The 18,833-nt window shown below is 65.9% G+C and overlaps 1 protein-coding gene across 1 annotated transcript; it reads left to right on the top strand.

Moving 5' to 3' along the window:
- Positions 1 to 6,750: 6,750 nt before the first annotated feature.
- CSF1 (colony stimulating factor 1) lies at positions 6,751 to 13,277 on the top strand (the record flags this gene model as incomplete). Its single annotated transcript, XM_082016076.1, has 8 exons — positions 6,751 to 6,771; positions 7,899 to 8,030; positions 9,840 to 9,902; positions 10,247 to 10,426; positions 10,689 to 10,866; positions 11,832 to 12,670; positions 12,942 to 12,997; positions 13,086 to 13,277. The coding sequence occupies 8 exons, from the start codon at positions 6,751 to 6,753 to the stop codon at positions 13,135 to 13,137; spliced, it is 1,521 nt and encodes a 506-aa protein (XP_081872202.1). The 3' UTR covers positions 13,138 to 13,277.
- Between the last annotated feature and the right edge of the window lie 5,556 nt (positions 13,278 to 18,833).

Raw genomic sequence — 18,833 nt, 5'->3', positions numbered from 1 at the left:
GGCGCGGAGCCACGGGGAGTTTTCACGGCCAAGGCTCATCAGGGCTAAACCGCCGGCGGCTTCCCTTGCCCTGCCGGCGGCATCCCGTCCCCCCAGGTAGGGCTCGGGCTGCCGGAGGCCGTCCCGGAGCCTGGGGCAGGAGGGGGGAGGCAGCTTTATGGTGTTAAAACCTCCGCTGCTAACGAAAAACAGGTTCTGCGCAGCCAAAACAGCTGATCCGTGGCCGAGGAGCTGCGTAATGCCTCGAATTCCTGGCAGGAGCCGCTTCCTTTCGGGAGGCGAGGGCTCCTGCCCCAGCGAGCGGGGCCCCTCCTGTCCCCCAGGGGTGGGGGGCTTTCCCAGGGGCTGAGCCCCGCTCGGGGGACGGGGCAGTCCCCAGCCGCCCCGCGGGGATCGGGGCTGGCCTCGGGCGATAAAAGGATGGGGTTTTGCACCCTGCAAGGGGTCTGGTGGGTGACGGTCGGTCTGTCTGTCTGTCCAGCCCCTTGCCCGTCCATCCACCTGGCCCTGTAGGTCCTGTCTCGGTCTCCTTCCATCCCTCCATCCGCAGCGAGGAAGATGATGGGGGCTGAGCCCCGCCGCGTCTTGCAGCACCCAGGGACGGGTCCTCGTCCCCCAGGGAGTCCCTTTGGCTGGCAGGGACGTCCCTTGGGACTGGGGGTACCCACAGGCTTCGGGGACGGACACAAGTAGGGAAAGGGGCTCTGCAGCTGCCGGGGACGGATCCTGCGCGGGGGAGAGCGGCTGCCGGCGGCGGGGCAGGATGGCCGCTGGGTGTGGAGCAGGATGAGGCCATGACTCAGTCCTCGCCGGGGCTCTCGCACGCCCCGATCCGTCCCCTCTCCCCCTCCTGCCCCGGCAAAGCCCCGGCGGCACCTGGGGACCCGGGGGCGCAGCCGGTGACGGGGCCTTGCGTGCGTGTCCCCATGGCGGAGATCGGGGCCAGTCGCTGATGTAAACAGCTCCGGCTGCAGATAAACAACCGGCCCCGGCGGGGAGGACAAACGGCTCCTCTGTTCCCACGCGGGGCGGCTGCGGACCCTCCCCGCGACGCCCCGGCAGCATCGCCACCGTTCGGGGCCGGTGGCTCAAAACACCGCGCTCCAGCCCCACGTTTGCGGGTGGCACAGGGGTGCCACCGCATCAGCCTGTGGCCAGACCTGCGTGGGGCACAGATGCCCAATTTGGGGGGGGCGAGGAGGGAAAGAGGGGATTCAGCCACCTGGACACGTGCCGAGGTCAGGGACAATGCCGTCTCCATCCATCATGGCAGCCCGAGGGCCGTGGCATCTGTGGAGGGTCTGGCAGGAGCTCGTGCCCGACCCCGGTGACAGCCAGGGACCCCCCAGCCCTCCCGGGGTGGGTGTCGCCGGTCACCCCCCCCGCCGTGGCGCCAGGGCCAGGCTCCCCTGGAGGGCTCCCAAGCCCTTTGCCCGTCCTGCCCCCAGTCCTGGCGCAGAGCCGCGTTCCCCCCGCCGCCGCTCGGCCGCTGGCCACCAACCTGTGTCCAGCTGCTCCCGGCGCAGCCCCCGGACCCCTCCGTGGGTCGGCACCCGCTTGGCTCCAGCCAGGCTGAGCTGGAGGGTGCGGGGGCTGCACCCACGCGGCACTGTGCCGCAAGCACCGGCCGACGCCGAACGGATGGGAACTCCCTGCGTGGGGCTGGGGGCACACTGGGGCTGTGACCCCCCCCCCCAGCACCCTGGTTCAGGGGATACTGGGCACCCATGGGTGCCGGTCCCCGGAGCATGGGCACATGGAGATGTGGTGGGGTGGGCAGAGCCTCCTGCCACCACCCCGAAACCGCTGCAGCCGAGGGGCTGCCGGTGGCACCTCCTCGTCCCCCCTGCCTCGGTGGGGGCAGCCGCCCGGGAAGGCGTTTGGCTCCGGATCCGGCCACATTCCTCGGTGGAGGGAGGAGCGGAGCCGGAGCCTGGTAGTGACTCAGCCGCAGCCGCGAGGGCTGGGGACACGCCGGTGACCCATCTGGGGCCTTAACCCATCCTCTGTCCCCCTTCACTGCCTGGCACGCACCCCTGGCACGGGCGACCCCTCCCCAAGCCAAGGGGCTCAGCTTTATCCCTGCCCGGGGACCCCCCAGCGCGCGCCGGGGCGGTGGCGTGTCCCCCGGGAGCCTCCGCGGTCAAGGGCGGCCGGACCCCGGGTTATGGTAACGCTAAAAAGGGACTTTCTCCGCGGGCGCCGGACGCAGCCTGACCCTGCGGTTCCCTCGCTCCCAGCCTGGCCGGCTGACAGCCACCGATTCCCCTGCGCCCCGATCCGGCCAGCGCTCCTCTCCCATGGGTGCCCACGCCATGGGGAGGAGGCTGCTGCCGGGGGACCCCGAACGTGGGGGTGATGGGGGCTGGACGGGGGGGTCCAGGGCGGGGCAGAGGGTGCCGGTGCGGAGCGGGTGGCGTGGGAGGGGTGGAGGGGAGGAAGCGAGGGGCTCGCCGCGGGATGAAGGCTCCAGCCTCGTCCTGCCGCCTGCTCGTGACGTCCCGAGTCCCCACCGCTGGCACCGGGCCACGGGGAGCGTCTGCCACCCGCATTCCTCCGCTCCTCAGGGAACCGGCTCGGGACCTTCCCACGGGGATTTCCAGCCTGGGCACACACCGCTCCAGCCCGGATCGTGCTGGGGGGGGGGGCCGCGGTCCTGGCCCCACTGCAGCCGCCCGGGAGACTCGTCCACCGGCTGCGGGGAGGGTGTCCCGGCCCCGCGGTGAATCACTGGGGAAGGAACTGATTAAGAGCTCGCAGCACTTTCTTGCTGGAAATAACTTTCTCCGCAGAAGGCGTTTGCAGCCCGAGGCTGGCCCGCCGACACAGCCGGGGGGGGGGGGCTTCGGGTGTGCCACAGGTTTTACCCCCCCGCTTTGGTGCTCCCTGGCCTGAAAAAGCCTCCCAAAATGAGGCATGGGGGCGGGGTGCGCTTCTGCTCCCATGGCGGGTGGGAAGAGGGGGGATCGCTGAAGCTGCTCGACCGGCCTCGAGGGCCGAGGTCCGGGGATGCTCCAGCCTCAGGCACGGAGCGGATGTGGTTGCAAGGGGGATGGTACCCGTGTCCGGTCCGGGCCCTTCAGAGCCGGGAGCATCCTGCATCCTCCCGCTTGCATCCCTGCATCCCCCTGCGCTGGGGCCAGCAGACATGGGGAGCCCCTCCGGGATGCCCACAAGACCCCACGGCCTCATCCTGCCTCTCCCCCCCGGCCCAGGGCTTGGATATGGCTGCGGGGGAGGTGGGAATAGCAGCCCCCGGGCAGTACCAGAGTGGTGGCAGTGCCATTGGTCCCAGTTTGCAACTGGGAGAGGGACAGCCAGGTCCCCTCCACCCCAAGTTTTGCCTCCCCAAATTTTGCCGCCCTGGCGCAGGCATGGAGGGTGCTGCCACCGCCGTCACCCGCCGCCGCTCTTGATGTTGTCTCTATTTCTGCCCCGTGACTCAGGGATTTCGGCAGGTTTGGGAGGGGAGGAGGGGCAAAAGCCACTTCCCTGCCAAAAAAATAAAAAAGAGGCGGCCGCTGCTCTCGCCCTCCGTCACGCTGGATTGGGGGTGGATTATTAACCCGAGCGCGACACCGTCCCTCCGTCCCTCCATCCCTCTGTCCCCCTGCCCGCGCTCGCTGTCCCATGACCTGGGGAGGTGACGCTTTTCTGGTCACTTAAAAGGAGGAGGGGGTGATGAGGGCGCGGGAGGTAAGAGGGAGCGTGGTCCTCAGCTGGCGTTCAAGGGCCTCACGCGCTGGCACGGGGTCCCCGTGAGTCACCCCCCGGGGCTGGCGTCACCCAGCTCTGTCCCTCGGGTGCCCACCCCGGCGTCCTCCCACTGCCGGGTGCTGCTGAGGCTCCCAGGACAGCTCATCGCGGAAAATGAAGATAATCTCTCGGCATCTGGGGGGAGAGAGAGGGTTATTTTGTCAGCACGGCTTGTTTTTCACCCCGGCGTCCTTCCTCCCCCCTCCCCGTCATCCTCAGCATCGATCTTTATCCGCCTGCAGTTGCTAAGGGCCACCCGTGGGTGACAAGGACGCGTGGCACCCGCGTGCCAGTGCAGATTTGATGCCGTTTCAGGGCTGTCACCGCTGTCGCCATCTCCGGACGGCTTCCAGCTCTTTCCCACGCCCTAATCCCCGTCTCTCCTCCACCGGGTCCCCGATCCCAGCCCTCCAGTCGCTTGGGGTTCTCTCAGCTCCAAGAAACATCCTCAGCAGCTTCGGAAACCCCGTCGACGTTTCCGGCGCCGGGGAGCAGATACCGCCGCTTCCTCGAAGCTCGGATGCGGCGGCTGTCACCGCCGCGCGGCCCCGTCGCAGCCGCAGCCCAGGGTCGCCGCTGGCCTCCAGTTGTTTTTGGGGAGTATTTTGCTTTCTGCCTCCCTGGCGGGGTGACGAAGGCTTTGCAAAGCAACGGTTCACCTCGTGGCAACTAATTGTTTCCAGTTGCCTGCAGAGAAACGGGCGGCTAACAGGAAAATCCCCGAAGCGGAGGACGGGGCTTGCTGCATGCCCAGCGCCTCCACGCCGGTGGCTCTTCTGTCCCCAGCTCCGTCCCCAGGTGGATCTGTTCGTGCACTCCCTTGTGCACGGATCCAGACGTGCCCTCATGGATCCCCTCGTGCACAGCCAGGCAAAGGGATCTGCTTGTGCACGCGTGGATCCATCCGTGCACGTGGATGCCTTCGTGCACAGCCATGCAAATGGATCCATCCCGTACACACGGATCCGTCCATGCACACCCGTGCCAATGGATCTGCTTGTGCACACATGGATCCATCCATGCACACGTGGATCCATCCATGCACATGTGTGCACACGGATCTGTCCGTGCACGCCCATGCAAAGGGATCTGCTTGTGCACACGTGGATCCACCCATGCACGTGTGCACACAGATCTGTCTGTGCACAGCCATGCAAATGAATCCATCCCGTACACACGGATCCGTCCATGCACACCCATGCCAATGGATCTGCTTGTGCACACACAGATACATCCATGCACATGTGCGCACACAGATCTGTCCGTGCACGCCCATGCCAATGGATCTGCTTGTGCACACACGGATGTATCCGTGCACACGTGTGCACACAGATCTGTCCGTGCACACCCACGCAAATGGATCTGTCCCTGCAGGTACGGATCCGTCCCTGCGCGCCCACGCGCACGGGTCCATGCACACACCTCTGTGCCTTCTGTCTGCCTGGCACCAGGAATAGGAAAAGCAGCCGTGGGAGCCGGAATCAACTGCTGCAGGAACACCCTGGGGCCTCTCACCACCCTCTCGGCCCTGACACGCCTCCGTTCCTGCCCTGCTCACACACGCCGACACCCCAAATTCCCCTCCGCAGTCGCTGCCAGTGCTCCGTGCGCCCATGAGCCCCGCACCCCGGCACGGCGAGGGCACCCCGCTCCCAAATCGCTTGCGACCCCCTGCACGGCAGAAACGGCTCTCGAGGGCATTTTGGCTGCAGATGGCAGGGTTTTGGGGAGCTTCACGGGCAGGAACTGGGGCAGGTTGTCAAACCCACTGCAGGAAAACTTCTGGCGTGGAGCAGGAGCAAGGCACAAAGTCACAGCAGGGCTGCGCGTGTGCGTCGCCGAGGCGCTGGGGGGGGGTGCTGGCGTGCGTGGGAGCGTGTTTGTGCACGCTGCATGTGGGATGCACGCCTGTGCGTGTACGGGGGGCTGCATTTCTGGTTTGTGCATAAATACAAACGTGTAAGCCTCTGGGTGTGGAATGTACGTGTGCGGGTGTGCGTGCACAGCTGCGTGGCTACATGCGTGTGCGTGCAAGTGTGTGTGTGTGTAGGAGTGTGTGCACATCAGTATGTGTTTGTGTGCACACGTTATGTGTGTGGGTGGTGTGTGTGCACACATGTGCATGGGTGTGCATGCATGACTGTGTATGCAGGTGTGGGGTCTGTGTGTGCATGCACATGTGGTGTCACGTGTGTGTGCATGTGTGCATGTGCCCAGGGGTAAGCAGGTACATACACATGTGTGCAAGCCCCAGGGCTCTGTGTGTGCGTGTGCTGCGTGTGTGCATGGGTACCTGTGGCCAGAGCGTGTACATACAGGTGTGTGCAAGCCCCAGGGCTGCACATACATGTGTGTGTGCACGCTCCATGAGTGTGCATGGGTACAAGGCCCAGGGGTGAGCTTGCACATACGTGTGCAAGCCCCAGTGCCACGCACGCAGCTCTGTGTGTGCGCACATGTGCGAGCCCCAGTGCTGTGTGCACGTGTGTACGCGTTCCAAGGGGTGCGCACGCACATACGGGGACGCGTCCCCGTCCCTGGCGTGTGCACACATGTGCATACATGTGTGCGCGTGTGTGCACGCGCCCAGGGACATGCATGGACACGCAACCGCGGGTGCACACGTGTGTATGCATGTGCGCGTGTGATGGTGCCCGGCGGGGTCGCGCACACAGTCCCCTGCGCTGCGAGTCTCCCGAGCCGGGGCCGAGCCGAGCCGAGCGGAGCCGATCCGATCCGAGCGGGGCCGAGCGGAGGCGAGCCGATCCGAGCGGGGCCGATCCGATCCGAGCAGGGCCGAGCCGAGCCGAGCGGGGCCGCGCGCGGCCCGGGCCTGGCCGGCCGCCAGCCCTTTCTCATAAACCACATGCTGCCGCGCCGCTATAAAGGGGAGCGCGGCGGCGGCGGCGGCTCAGCCCGGCCCCGCTCGGCCCCGCCGCCGCCTCGCTCGCTCCGCCCGGCCCCGCCGCAGCCCCCGGCCCCACGGCAGCCCCCATGCCCCGCCTCGGAGCCAAGGTACGGCGGCCCCTCCCGCGGGGACAACCCACCCCCCAGGCGCCCGCTGCCACCTGTGCGGGGTCCCCGGGGGGAGCAGCCCCCGCCGCTCCTTCAGCCCCGGCTCTCCTCGCCCTCTCTCCCCGCCCCCGCCTCCGGTTCAGGCAGGAGGACGTGGCAAAACCCCTCTTCGGGGGTCCCGGCGGGGTGATGCTCCAGCCCCGTCCCTGTTCCCGGAGCCGCGGGGCGAAGCCCCGTCCCCGCCCCGGTTCTCGGCTCCATCCCCGCCCCGGTTCCCGGTTCCAGCCCTGTCCCGGCTCTTGGACCCGCGGGGCGAAGCCCCATCCCCGCCCCGGTTCCCGGCCCCGGCGGGGAGGCTCCGGCCGGCCGCGGCTTGGCGGTGGCCCGGGCGGCATCTTGCAGTTTCACAAGAGGGGAGGATTTTCTGGCCACCCTCCAAGGCAAATTCTCCCCCCATCCACCAGCCAAGCACCCTCGCGGTGCCGGTGCACCGGGCGGGGGGAGCACATCACCCACCCCGAGGGGCTGCTCCGGCCACACCTCGGGGTCTCGGCCCTGGGACAAGCCCCGCTGCCCACCGGGGTCCCGGCACGGTTCGGGGCCTCCCCGCCTCTTCGCAGGGGAATTGGGAGGGGAATTTGGGGCGACGCCAGAGCCGCGGCATGGAAAGAGCCCGGCGGGTGCAGACACTGGAGGCTGGGGGGGTCCGGAGGGTGGGAAGCGGATTTTTGGGGATGGGTGGGTCAGTGTGTCAGATGGCTCCCTGGAGCCGGGGCGGAGGAGGAGATTTCCAGGAGAGAAGGAGAAATGGTGCGGGAGAAGGGACAGGGGCCGGATGGGGAACGTGGAGGTGGCCGAGAGCCATGTCCGGGCTTGTGCCAGCCGGGCTCCGACCACGCAGCCCCTGCGCCGGGCACCGGGAAATTCCCTGCTGACCCGGCGCTCCTAAAAATAGCAGGATGGGGACGGGCACAGGGGTTGGGGGACCACGGTGGGGCTATCCTGCTGGAGCGTGGTCAAGCCCTGTCCGCCCCAAAGGTGGCCATTCTGGGGGGTGGTGGGGAAGGGCAGGGGGCTCGGGTGGGGTGGGGTAGCCCTGCTCTAAGCCTTTGCTCTGCCATGCTCAGGTGTGCCTGCTCCGCTGCACCCTGCTGTCGTCCCTCGTCCTCCTCCTGGTCTGCAGCATCCATGAGACGGAACAGAACAGCTACTGCCAGCAGATCATCACGGAGAAGCACCTGGCTGAGCTGGAGGAGCTGGTGAGTGCCCTCCCCGGGCTCTGCTGCCGGACGGGGGCTCGTTCGGGGCCAGGCAAGCACAAATCAGCCCTTATTTTGGGCTGAAAATAAGCAAATCGGTTTGTTTTCAGCTCCATCCGCAAAGTGATGGTACCCAGGAGCTGAGCATCCGTGGGCACGAGGGACAAGCGGGCACCTGGGGGGGTGACGAGCTGTCGTGCCTTTAGTGAGGGTGGCTGCAGAAAAATGCCGGTGGGGGAAAGGGAAGAAGAGGGGAAGCAGGAGCGTGGCTGGGAAGGGGGCATGAGTGGGGCTGGATGGATGTGGGGGCGATGGGGAGGACCAGCGCTGCGGGGCTGTGGTGTTTTCCGGGCGGTTGCGCAGGGGTTAAGCCGAGGAATCCGGCTGCATTCCTGAGTCCAGCTGCTTGCCTGGAAGCTGGGCTGGCAATGGGGCTGTGGGTGGGTGGCAGGCAGTGAGGGGGGCCGCCGGCCAGGCTAGCTCGCTGCTGGAGCCAGCCGGGCTGGGGCGATGGGTGCCTTCATCCCGTGGGCAGCTCTGGGTGCTCGCACCCGCCCCACAGGGAGGCAACTCCTGGCCCCATCCCAGCTGTTGGGGCCGTATCTTGCCCTGGCCCTTGGCTCACCTCCACGTGGGGAATCACGCGGATGCTCGGGAGAGAAACGGGAATCGGGGGCACGCAGGGATTTGCACGGTTGTCACAGATTAAATTCCACGGTTGCGGTGAAAGGGGTGCGCAAGCGAGAGGCGATAGCGGTGCCTCCGAATCCTCGCTGCCTGTTTGCTTTGCCCCGAGCTCTCCGGCTTGCAGCGTGTAACCGCTGTGTCCGGGCTCGCTTTACCTCTTCCTCTTTAAGCACCGAGCCGCGGTGCCAGGAGCTGGCAGATGTTGTGTGTACAAGCTCGGCTTCCTCCACCCGAGCCGTCCCTGCAGCCCCAGCACGCCACGTCCCCGGGGAGCCTTCGCTTTGCAACCCCCGGGGATTAAAAGTGGGCGCGTGGTTGCGGGGAGAAAGGGGATGGAGCAGGTTTGAATGGAAGTCGTGGTTTCCCTGCTGGGGATCGCAGCCCTCTCCTCTTCCCGCTGGCGGAGGAGCCGGCCCTCGCTCCAGCCCCTGTGGGATAATGGAGCAATTGTTTCCGGGCCGGCATCCCAGGCTGGGAGGGTGAGGGCTGCCAGAGTTGCTGGCCGGCAATTCTGGCAGCCCTCGCCCTCCCAGCCTGGGATGCCGGCCCGGAGGCAGGGGGCTTGTTTGGGGTGGGTTTTCACCCCCTCTGGAAAGGGTCGTGGCATGGGGCGGCCGGCAGCGCTGCGTGCGGGTCGCCGGTGTCGCGTGATGCCGGGGGATCTCCATGTCACAGCCATCTCCTGCATGGCAGGATGCTCTTTTGCAGCCCGGCTTTAGTGGAGTGGGGGAGACCCCGGGAGAGTCAAGCAGGGCTGGGCTCTGCCGTGGCACTGGAGGAAGAGGAGGAGGAGGAAGAGAGGCGGGGTGGGAGCAGGCAGGCGTCCCTGGTATGGGGAGCATGCCATTCTGGTGGGAGCAGGGATCCTGGGCTCACCCCTGCCAAAGGTTTAACCTTAGGGAAGCGTCTGTGCAAGGACGAGGATGGTGTGGGATGAAGCAGGGATGGGAGCAGAACCTCCCCCCCCCAGCCCTGTGTATTTGGGGGGGATTTAGGCACCCCTTTGTGCTGAGGCCATGGCACATCTCGGGGCTGCTCGGCTTCAGCCCCTCGCAGCGCCCATGCCGGCTCCGCTGCGCTGTCCCCGGGGCTGCGGGGTGACATCCTGCTCTGTCTTTCCAGGCGGACACCCAGATGCAGCACCCGGGCAGGGTCTCCTTCAAGTTCATTAATAAGATGCAGTTGGTGAGTGGCTCCTCGCTGGGCACCGGGGCACAGGGACCAGGGCTGGCTGGTGCACGGGGGGGTCCCCAGGGTGCTTTGGGGTGTCCAGATTGGGGTATATCCCATTGACCTCAGCTCCCATCTCCTCTCTCTTGCCCCTCTTTGTGGGAGGCAGCCTGGGAGGGACCCGTCCAGCCTGGCCGGGTGGCTGAGTCCCAGCCTGGGTGGCCTGTGGGACCACAGAAAGGCATTTTGTGGCTCCATGCCTCAGTTTCCCCCAGGCAGAGTGGGAGGGGTGGTGCTGCCTCTGCCTATCCAGTAACCAGTCTCGCGTTTTTTGGGGGGGGCGGTCCGTGTCCTCACAGAATGACTCTGTCTGCTACGTGAAAGCTGCTTTTCCTCTGCTGGGCAAGATCCTGGAGCGGACGGAGTTCAAGGAGAACTCGTCCAACGCCAAGAAGATGCAGATGGTGCGCAGGATGTACAGCCGCATCGACGAGAACGTCGACCCCTGCATCAAGGAGGAGGATGACGAGGAGAGACAGGTACGGTGTCCCCTGCCTCGTGGGGTGACAGATCTGCAGGAGTGTGGGTCTGAGTCCTCATCCTTGGGTGAAAGGGGGTGTCCAGAGCATCCTGGGGTGGGTGCGTGGGCAGGACCTTGGACCAAGAGAACGGGTGTGCGTGGACGCAGGGAGCCGTGGGGGGGTCAAACCCTGCCCTGGGTGCAGTGGGGCACCCTGTGCTGGTGACACCGGGTGCCCAGCACGGTCGTGGAGCTGAAGCTGGGCCCGGCTCTTCCTCCAGCTCTCGCAGATGTGCTTCGAGGAGTTCACCACCTCTCCCTACGAGATGCTGGTGCTGGTGAAGCAGTTCTTCCAGGACATCAACCAGCTGCTGCAGAACCAGGAGACCTTCGAGAAGGACTGCAGCCAGGTCTACCGCAGGACCTGCTTGGGGCCCAAGAAAGCCGGATCCTCACCAGGTGAGATGCCGAGGCTTTGCCCGTGCTGGGCTGGGGGGCTTGGGCTCGCCTGCATGGAGCAGCTTGGCAGCCATGCGTGCCCGTCCGTGGGCACGCACGGACGCCGTGGGCACGGCACGTGTCTGCGTTGGTCCCCGTCTCTGTTGCTCAGCTGGTGGCCGTCCCTGCGGGGTGGCCTTGGCAGTGTGTCGGCGAGCTCTGCGTCTATGTCTGGGGAGAGCTGGGGTTGGGAGAAGGGGCTGGTCACCCTTTGGAGGTTGGGATTTGGGCCAAATCCTGCTGGAAACAAGGCCAGAGAGATGCTGAGGGGGAACAAGGAGGCATCTCCACCGGCCCGGCTGGAGGCATCAGGCTCGGCTCCGTCTCAAAGCCCCGGCGCTCGGGTTGAGCGTAACCTGGAGAAATCAAGGCGCCGGGACCCCTCTGCCACTGATGTGCTGCATGACCATGGCTGTGTCACTTCAGCTGCCCCGTGCCTCAGTTTCCCCCGACTAAGCCTTTGGGGAAAGTGTTGCCTGCTGGGGTGGAAGAGCCTGTGTTGCCGTCCGTGCTTTCACGAGCCCCCACGCTGTGTGTTTGCATGCCCGTGGAGGAGACGTCTCGCTGCTGTGTCAGAGCTGTGCCCGTGTCCCTGTGCCGAGGGGGACGTTACACGTGACAGTCCGGCTCCTGCCACTTGTGGATAACCCACTGCCATCGGCTCGGGGGACCCGGTGATTTGGGCTTGCTTCATCCTGCGCGCTGCTTGTCATCTTTGTCATGCCGCCACGTCTGTCCCTGCCTGCTTCCTGCCTGTTCCCTGCCTCACCTTTGCTTTCCTTTTTTTTTTGGGGGGGCTGTTTGACCCTCTTGCCCGGGACTGCGGGGAGGGTGGGGGATGCTGCCCCCCGACCTCGGATCTGCTGGCTGTGCCCCTCTTGGAGGCTGGTGACCCCACGGCCGTCTCTTCTCTCTGCTTCTTTCAGGTGTGGGGACAGATCCTGACTGCAATTGCCTGTCCCCTGCCCTCCCTTCTGCCACCCAGTCCTCCCTCTCCACTGCCACCCATGCCGGCAAGGAGGTGGCACCCGCTAGCACCCGGGTCCCTTACAGCCTCCTCCATGCCACCCTTGCTGACTTAGATGCCCCGTCTCAGCCCCCCAGTAGCACAGACGGCGGCTCGGGGACCGAGGAGGTCCCGGGTGCCGGGGTAGATGACAGGGCGTCGGTGCCGTCCCCCGCGATGCAGCAGACCGCTCCAGCCGACAGCGCCGAAGCCCTCCTGGACCCGGCTGGGACCCTTAGCCTGGCGGCGGTGGACGTCTCCGTCCTGCGCGGGGATGGAGAGCTGGTGGAGGGGGGCACCGAAGCGGTGGCCGGCCACCCGCCGCAGGACCCGGCCCAGAAGCAGGGAGCCTCCATCCTCCCGGACCGTCCCGGCGGGCTCAGGACCACCACGCCGGCGGCATCCCCCAGCGCCGGCTTGGTAGGCGGCGGAGCCAGAATCCGTCCCGCCGAGGCATCCGAGCCCGTCACGCAGCTCCGTCTCTCCAGGATGGCCCCGGGGCTGCGGGGCCGAGCGCCGGGCGGCCCCGGGGATGGGGCGAGGGGGCGAGGCTGGGGGCTGAGCCGGCTGCGGGAGCCCGAGGACGGCGGGGCCGGCCCCAGCTTTGACTCTGGCTTTGTTCTGAGCGCAGAGCAGCGCAGGAAGGAGCCGGCTGTCAGAGAGGGCCGCCGCGAACCCCTGATATACATCACCGTGGCTAGCGTGGTGGCCGTCTTGCTGGCCATGGGAGGGCTGCTCTTCTACAAGTATAAACCCAGGGTAAGGCCCCCCCCCAGCCCATCCTGCCCCCTCCCCAGGTGCAAGCATCCTTTCCTGCCTCAGTTTCCCCACTTAGTGCTCAGCCCGTGTGGGTTGAGCCCCTGTTTCCCAATCATTTCGGGATGGGGGGGGGGGGGCTGACAAGTGGTGGTGGTGCTGAGCGGGGTGGGAGGATGTTATTTGGGAGATTCCCCCCTTCATTGCATTGGGGCTGAGAGCCCCCCCCCCTTCCCCCAGGGCTCATCGCCCCGTTCCCCCTCTCTCCACACAGGTCCTGGAGCGGCCGTTGGAAGATGGGGGCTGCGACCCCGAGGAACCAGAGAGGAGGTGGGTGCGATACCGTCTTGCTTGGGGGGGCTTTGGGGACCCCCACCCATGGCCACCCTGTCCTAACCCCCCTGGTTTTCGTTCGCAGGGCGCTGCAGGGAGCGGGGGGTCATCCAGAACTGGAGACTCAGGACCTCTGAGGTGAGCCGGGGCCGGGTGGGACCTCGCAGGGCTCCGGTCCAAGCCCCCGCAGCGTGGGGACGACGGTGGGTCCCCAGACCGTCGCTGCGGGCAGGGAAATCTGGCTGCTGGCAGGGGCTGGATGGGGTGGGAGGACACGAAGAGGAGCAGGTCTGCGCCCCGGCGCTGCCAGCATGCGGTTTCGCAGCCCATTAATCCATTACCAGCACTTTCTTAATATATATAGTATTTTTTCCTGTGGTTTTTATGTGTTGCTCCCTCCCTGGCAGAGCCTCGGCTCCCACTCATCTTTCTCCTCCTTTCCCCAGGGCCCGAGGCGGGATGTGAAGCTGCTCGGGGGACGGATTCGGATGCTCCTCGCCGTGCGAAGGAGGGTCGGCACGCGCCGGCCCCTCCGCGGTCCTGCCATGATGCTGACGCTCCCTCGCCCCGCGCCGGCGGCCAGAGACTGCAAAAAAACCCTCCCTTGGCAAGGGCGAAAGGATGGGGGGATGCACCCCGAGCGGGACCCCCGGGCACCGGGAAGCGAAGGGCTGGAAGGCGTCGTTGCCGAAGGGCTTTTCCGGGACGGTGTCGGTGGCTGACGGGACGCCGCGGTGCTGAGCGGGACGACGGAGAGGCTGGCGCTGGATGCGGGATGATGGATCCCACTCGGACGTGGCCAGCGCTGGCTGAAGATGGAGGGGACCAGCTCCCCGAATCCTTTGGTGGTTCTCCCACCCCAGCACAGCGGGGTTTGCAGCAGCACCCATCGCCCCCCACCCTCACCCTGCCTTTCCCGAGGCTTTGGCCGGAGCACCCCGGATGCCAGGGAGGGGTGGCGGGGGGTCGGTCGCCGGGACTCCCCCGGGCTGCACGACCCCGGCCCCATCTCGCAACTTCAACCCTCACACTGTGAATATTTAAAGCCCACCGGTGCCCGTGTCCCCACGTGGGGCCGGGCTTGGGGGTGACACTTGGCACCGTCCCGGTCCCCATCCTCCTGCCGCCGGAGACCTGGCTCCGGTCCTGCCTGCCCGAGCTGGCCTCGGCTCGCTGTCGTGCCATTAGGGTTTTATTTTAATATAGCGGATGAAAGTCTTTATCCCGCAGAAGTATTTTTTACGGGGGGCCCGTCCCGCCCCCTCGCAGGGTTATTGCCGCGAGCTGGCCTCGCCCGCGACTGGATTTTTTTTTTTTTTTGTGACTGCGCTTTAGAGAAGGGAAATGGGGCCGGAGAAGGACTGAATCAACACGGGCGTAAGAGATGGAGATGCCCCAGCTGGGTACCTGGGGGCTTTTCGGCTCAGCCCCGCTCCCCGGCTCTGGGAAGAGCCCGGATCGGGATGCACCAGCCCCAGGCTGGGGCCACATCCTGCCCCGCCACAGCATCCCTCCTGCCCCAAATGTGAAGCGTGGCCCACGCTGCTCTTGGGTTTTGAAGTATTATTTTTATATGATGGAAGAAAATGTGGACAAACCAAACTGTTTTTAAAGAAAACATTACTATTAATTTTTTTTTTTTAAATATGTGTATTTATGACTGCCAAAAGGAGGGGTTTCCAGTGCAAGGGACTGGTGTAAATCAGGAAGAAAGCCCTGATGGCAGCAGGGTGGCTGGGGCCAGACCTGCTGCTGGTGTAAGCCACCAGCTCAGCACAGATTTGCACCGGGGAGGAGATGCCGACACCGCACCGGCCCCGCTCCTGGGGGAGAAAACTTGCCTTTAAGCTGTGTCAGATTTATTTTGCCTCTGTTCTTTTTTTTTGTTTGTTTTTATACGGTGAAATGTTGAAATATTTTATATAAAGTCATTTAAAGAAGTCTATTTAAAGAAAATAATAGAAAACAGCTTGTATATTTAATATTATTAATAAACAGAGATGCGTAGCGCTGTGTCGGCGTGGCTGGGGGTACGGGGTGGCGGGGGGGGGCTGCAGCCTGTGAGCACCCGTGTCGCATTCAGGGTGCAGGGCTGTGTCCCCCCATGCTTGCACCCCGTGTCAGGGCTGCTTTAGTGTCCTGTAACGGGGGGGGCGGGGGTCCCCAGGAGCTGGTGGGGGCAGCTCGGGGGGGGCCGCGGGGCAGAGGTGGGGACGCGGCCGGCAGCGGGGTCGGGCTCTGACCCGCTTTCCTGTTGATGCGCGGAGGGGGAGGTCACGGTCACGGTCACCCACGCCCGGGCGGAGGGACGGACACGGGCTCCCTGCCCCCAGCCCACCCGCGCCCCTCCAGCGCCGCCGCTCCCGCCGTGGGACCCCCTTCCCGGGCGGTGGGGCCCCCCGAAATCCGTGCGGAGGGTTGGGAAGCAGCTGTTTAAAGCAAACACACTTGAGGCGGCTCCGGGCAAAGCTTCCGGTGAGCGCTCGGCTGCGCGAGGCAGCGCACGAAGACGCGCGTGTGCGTGTGTGTCCCCCCCCCCCCCCCCCGCCGCCTCGCCGGCCCCCCCTTGCCTTCCAGGAACGGGGGACCCCCACGTCCCGCTCCCCTTGCGCGACACCCGGGGCACGAGGGGGCTTCGACACCATCCTGAGCCCCCACCAGCGTGCTCGTGGGGGGTGCATGGTTAAGCCCCCCCCCCCCATCGCTCGCCCGGGGGGGGACGCGAAGGGCAGGATGGGGCCCCCGGGAGCTCTTTGCGGGTGTCGGTGCTGAGCCCGCTGCCGCGTTTGCTGACAAACAGGATTCCTCGAGGGGAGCTGACTCAGCTCAGCCCTTCCTCTCCCCAGCGGCAGCCGGGGGTTTCCCAGGTCCACATCCCCTTCCCAGGGAAGTGGGACCTATATATATCCCGCCGGATTCAGGCCACAATCATTATGGTTGGATTTGGGGGGTATTTAAGGTCAGAGGCTGCTCTTGGGGGTGGGCAGGGTGTCTGGGCTTTGGGGGTGCTGTGGGCAGCAAGCCCCTGTCCTGCAGGCAGCTCCAGGTGAAAGCCGGCTGCACAGGAGAGGGCGTTAACTCTGGAGCTGAGTGATGGCAGGGCTATGACAGCAACTTAAAGCTTTGGTAGAGCACCTGGGAGCAGAGGTGGCATCCCTGGCTGCTGGGGGGGGATGTGAGGAGCACCAATACCTTTCCCCTCTGAATTTACACCCCACAAACCCTCATCTCTGACCCCCTCTGGCTGCTTCGAGCCTCCCAAACTTGTAAAAGCACGTGGAAAGTACAGGAAAAAAGTGAAAATTTATCTCCCCACCCCGGGCTTTGGGCCAGGAGGGTCCCTCTGCTTCTCCTGTCCCCAACCGGTGGCACCTTCCCCACCCTACTACCCCCCCGGCTGGCACCAGAGAGGTGATTCCCTGCCCCGAGCAGCCCCCCCATCCCTCTGCAATTTGGAGGGGACAAACCCCCCTCTCAGCCCCCCACGTCAGGGATCCCATAGCTGGGGGGGACACAGAACCATATCCCCATCCCTCCACACTTGTAGGAGAGGGTGAAAAAGAAATCCCCCCCCCCCCGGGATGAGTGGGGCATGGAGGGCGGTAGCACCTCGCGGGATCCCTCCCGGGGTGCAAAATGGGCATTTGTGCTTTAAAAAGCTGCCTCGGTGGGGTGAAAAAAGGTGATTTGGGGGGAAAAGATGGCTGGTGGGAGGGGAAGGCATTGGCGAGTGGCTCCTGGGACCTGCTGGGTACCGGCACTGCATGGGCACGGGGTGGCACAGCACAGGGGCACCCTGCCCCAGCACCCCAGCACCGAACCCGCGGGGTGCCCCACATCCCCGGTGCTTGCGGCATCAGGGGGATGCTGGGACCTCCCAGGCTTGTCCCGCTGCCCCAAGCACCCCGAGACCCCCCCAGGCGCCCCGAGACCCCCCCAAGCACCCCAAGAAACCTCCCTCAGCGCCGCTGCGGGCACCGCAGAGCTGCTGACGGGGCAGAGGCGCCCGGAAAGGGCCCTGGGGCCGCGGTTCCAGGGGCACAGTGGGTCCGGGACAGGGTTTTGGCTGCAGAATTTTGGCAGCCAGAGACAGTTTTGTGGCCAGACGCAGTGATTTTGGTTAAAAAAAAATGTTATCTGCAACTCCCCCCCCACCCCCCCCGGGGGTTTTTAACCCAAATGTTGATGTTTTCCCAGCTTGTATTTTAAGGGAATGCCCCTGGGAAAACAAAGCCCAAGCGGGGCTCGGACCCCCCCGGCTGCCCGTGGGGGGTTTGGGGACGGGGAGAGGGTCAGCGTGCCCCACAGGCAGGGCTGCTGCCTGCTGCCTTCCTGCCTGTCCTGGGCAGAGGCGCAAGCCCGTCCCCAGAGCCCATTTGGGGACCCTACAGACCTGGGGGTGATGCTGGGGCAGGGTGGGTGAGCACCCATCGGTGGGGCCAGGACCCATGCCTGCACCCTGCCCACACCTGCACCCTCAGACCACCCCCCTGGCATGCTGCCGGAGGGGCACGGGTGCTCCCGAGGGTCCTGGCTGGGTTCCCAGCCCTGAGCATCACCACGGTGCAGGATGCGGCCCCTCGGCGTTACTGGCCCCGTGGGTGGGGTGTGGGTGTCCCTCCCTGAAATGGAGGGGCCTGCGTGGACCCCATGGCAAGGAGTGCCTGGGGGCAAGAGGAGGAGGAGGGGAGGAAGGCAGCCCTTCCCAGGCCCAGCACCCCCAAACAGGGCTCAGCACCCCTCACCCGGGCTGGGGTTGCAGGCTGGTGATTCCCAGAGACCTCGGGCCCCGCTCAGCTCATTAATGGGTAACGAGGGCAGGTGAGGTGACAGAGCTGACCCCACGCTGGCGCTGAGCCAGGGGCCGCTGTGCTGGTGGGGGCTGACCCTGCCCAGCACCCAAGGGTGCTGGCACCCTCTCGGGGCTGGGCACCCACATGGGACCACGCACCCACGCAGGACCACGCGCCCACCCGGGGCCATGCACCCACACCCTGAGGTCCCTGTGGCCCCCTCTCCCTCTGCCTTCCCGGGTACGGAGGCGAGAGCGGGGCAGGATCAGGCCCGGACGGGCTGCCTGGCTGCACCCAGCTCCTGCCACCGCGCCGCCTCGTTAAATCAAATTAAATCATCCCCGTGATTTCTCCATTTTCTTGAATTTTAAATTTTTTTCCCGATTTAATTTTTTCCCCTGAATAAACACAAATATTTTTTCCTGAAAAACCTTGTTCTTTTGTTTTTCACCTTTTGTGATTTAATTTGCATTTGTTCCTTGATTAGTTCCCTTGCCCCGCCCCCGCCCCAGGCTCCGCCCCAAGCCCCCGGCTCCGCCCCCCAGCGCCGTACCCGCCTGCCGCCGCCAGGGGGCGCCGCGGCGCCGCGCCCGGCCCCCCCCCCCCCCCGGCGCCGCCGTACGGCCTCACTTGCCCGGCGGGTGCGCGCTGACGTCTGTACGCGCTGACGTCATGGCCGGACCGCCCCTGGCGCCGAGCGCGGCGGCCGCAGTCCCCGCCGCAGCGCGCTGCGAACCGGCGGCACCGGAGCCTTCGCCGCGGGACCGGCCAGCCCCAGTCGAGCCGAACGGGGCTAAGCCGAACCGAACCGAACCGGAGCGCTCCCGCCTGCCCGCCGTGCTCTGCCCCACCCGGTGCCGCGGGCGGCCGCGGCCCGCCCCGCCGCCTCGTCCTCAGGATGTCGGTGCCGGAGCCCGCCGGCGGCGAGGAGTTGAAGCAGGCCAAGGAGGTGGAGGACGCCGAGAAGTATTCCTTCATGGCCACTGTCACCAAGGCCCCCAAGAAGGTACCGGCACCGGCGGGGGCTGGCCCGGTTCTAA

The sequence above is a fragment of the Phaethon aethereus genome (assembly GCF_964289735.1).
Source record: "Phaethon aethereus genome assembly, contig: HAP1_SCAFFOLD_673, whole genome shotgun sequence".
NCBI lineage: Eukaryota > Metazoa > Chordata > Aves > Phaethontiformes > Phaethontidae > Phaethon > Phaethon aethereus.
The sequence above is the reverse complement of the archived record's forward strand: the minus strand, read 5'-3'. Positions and strand labels throughout refer to the sequence as shown.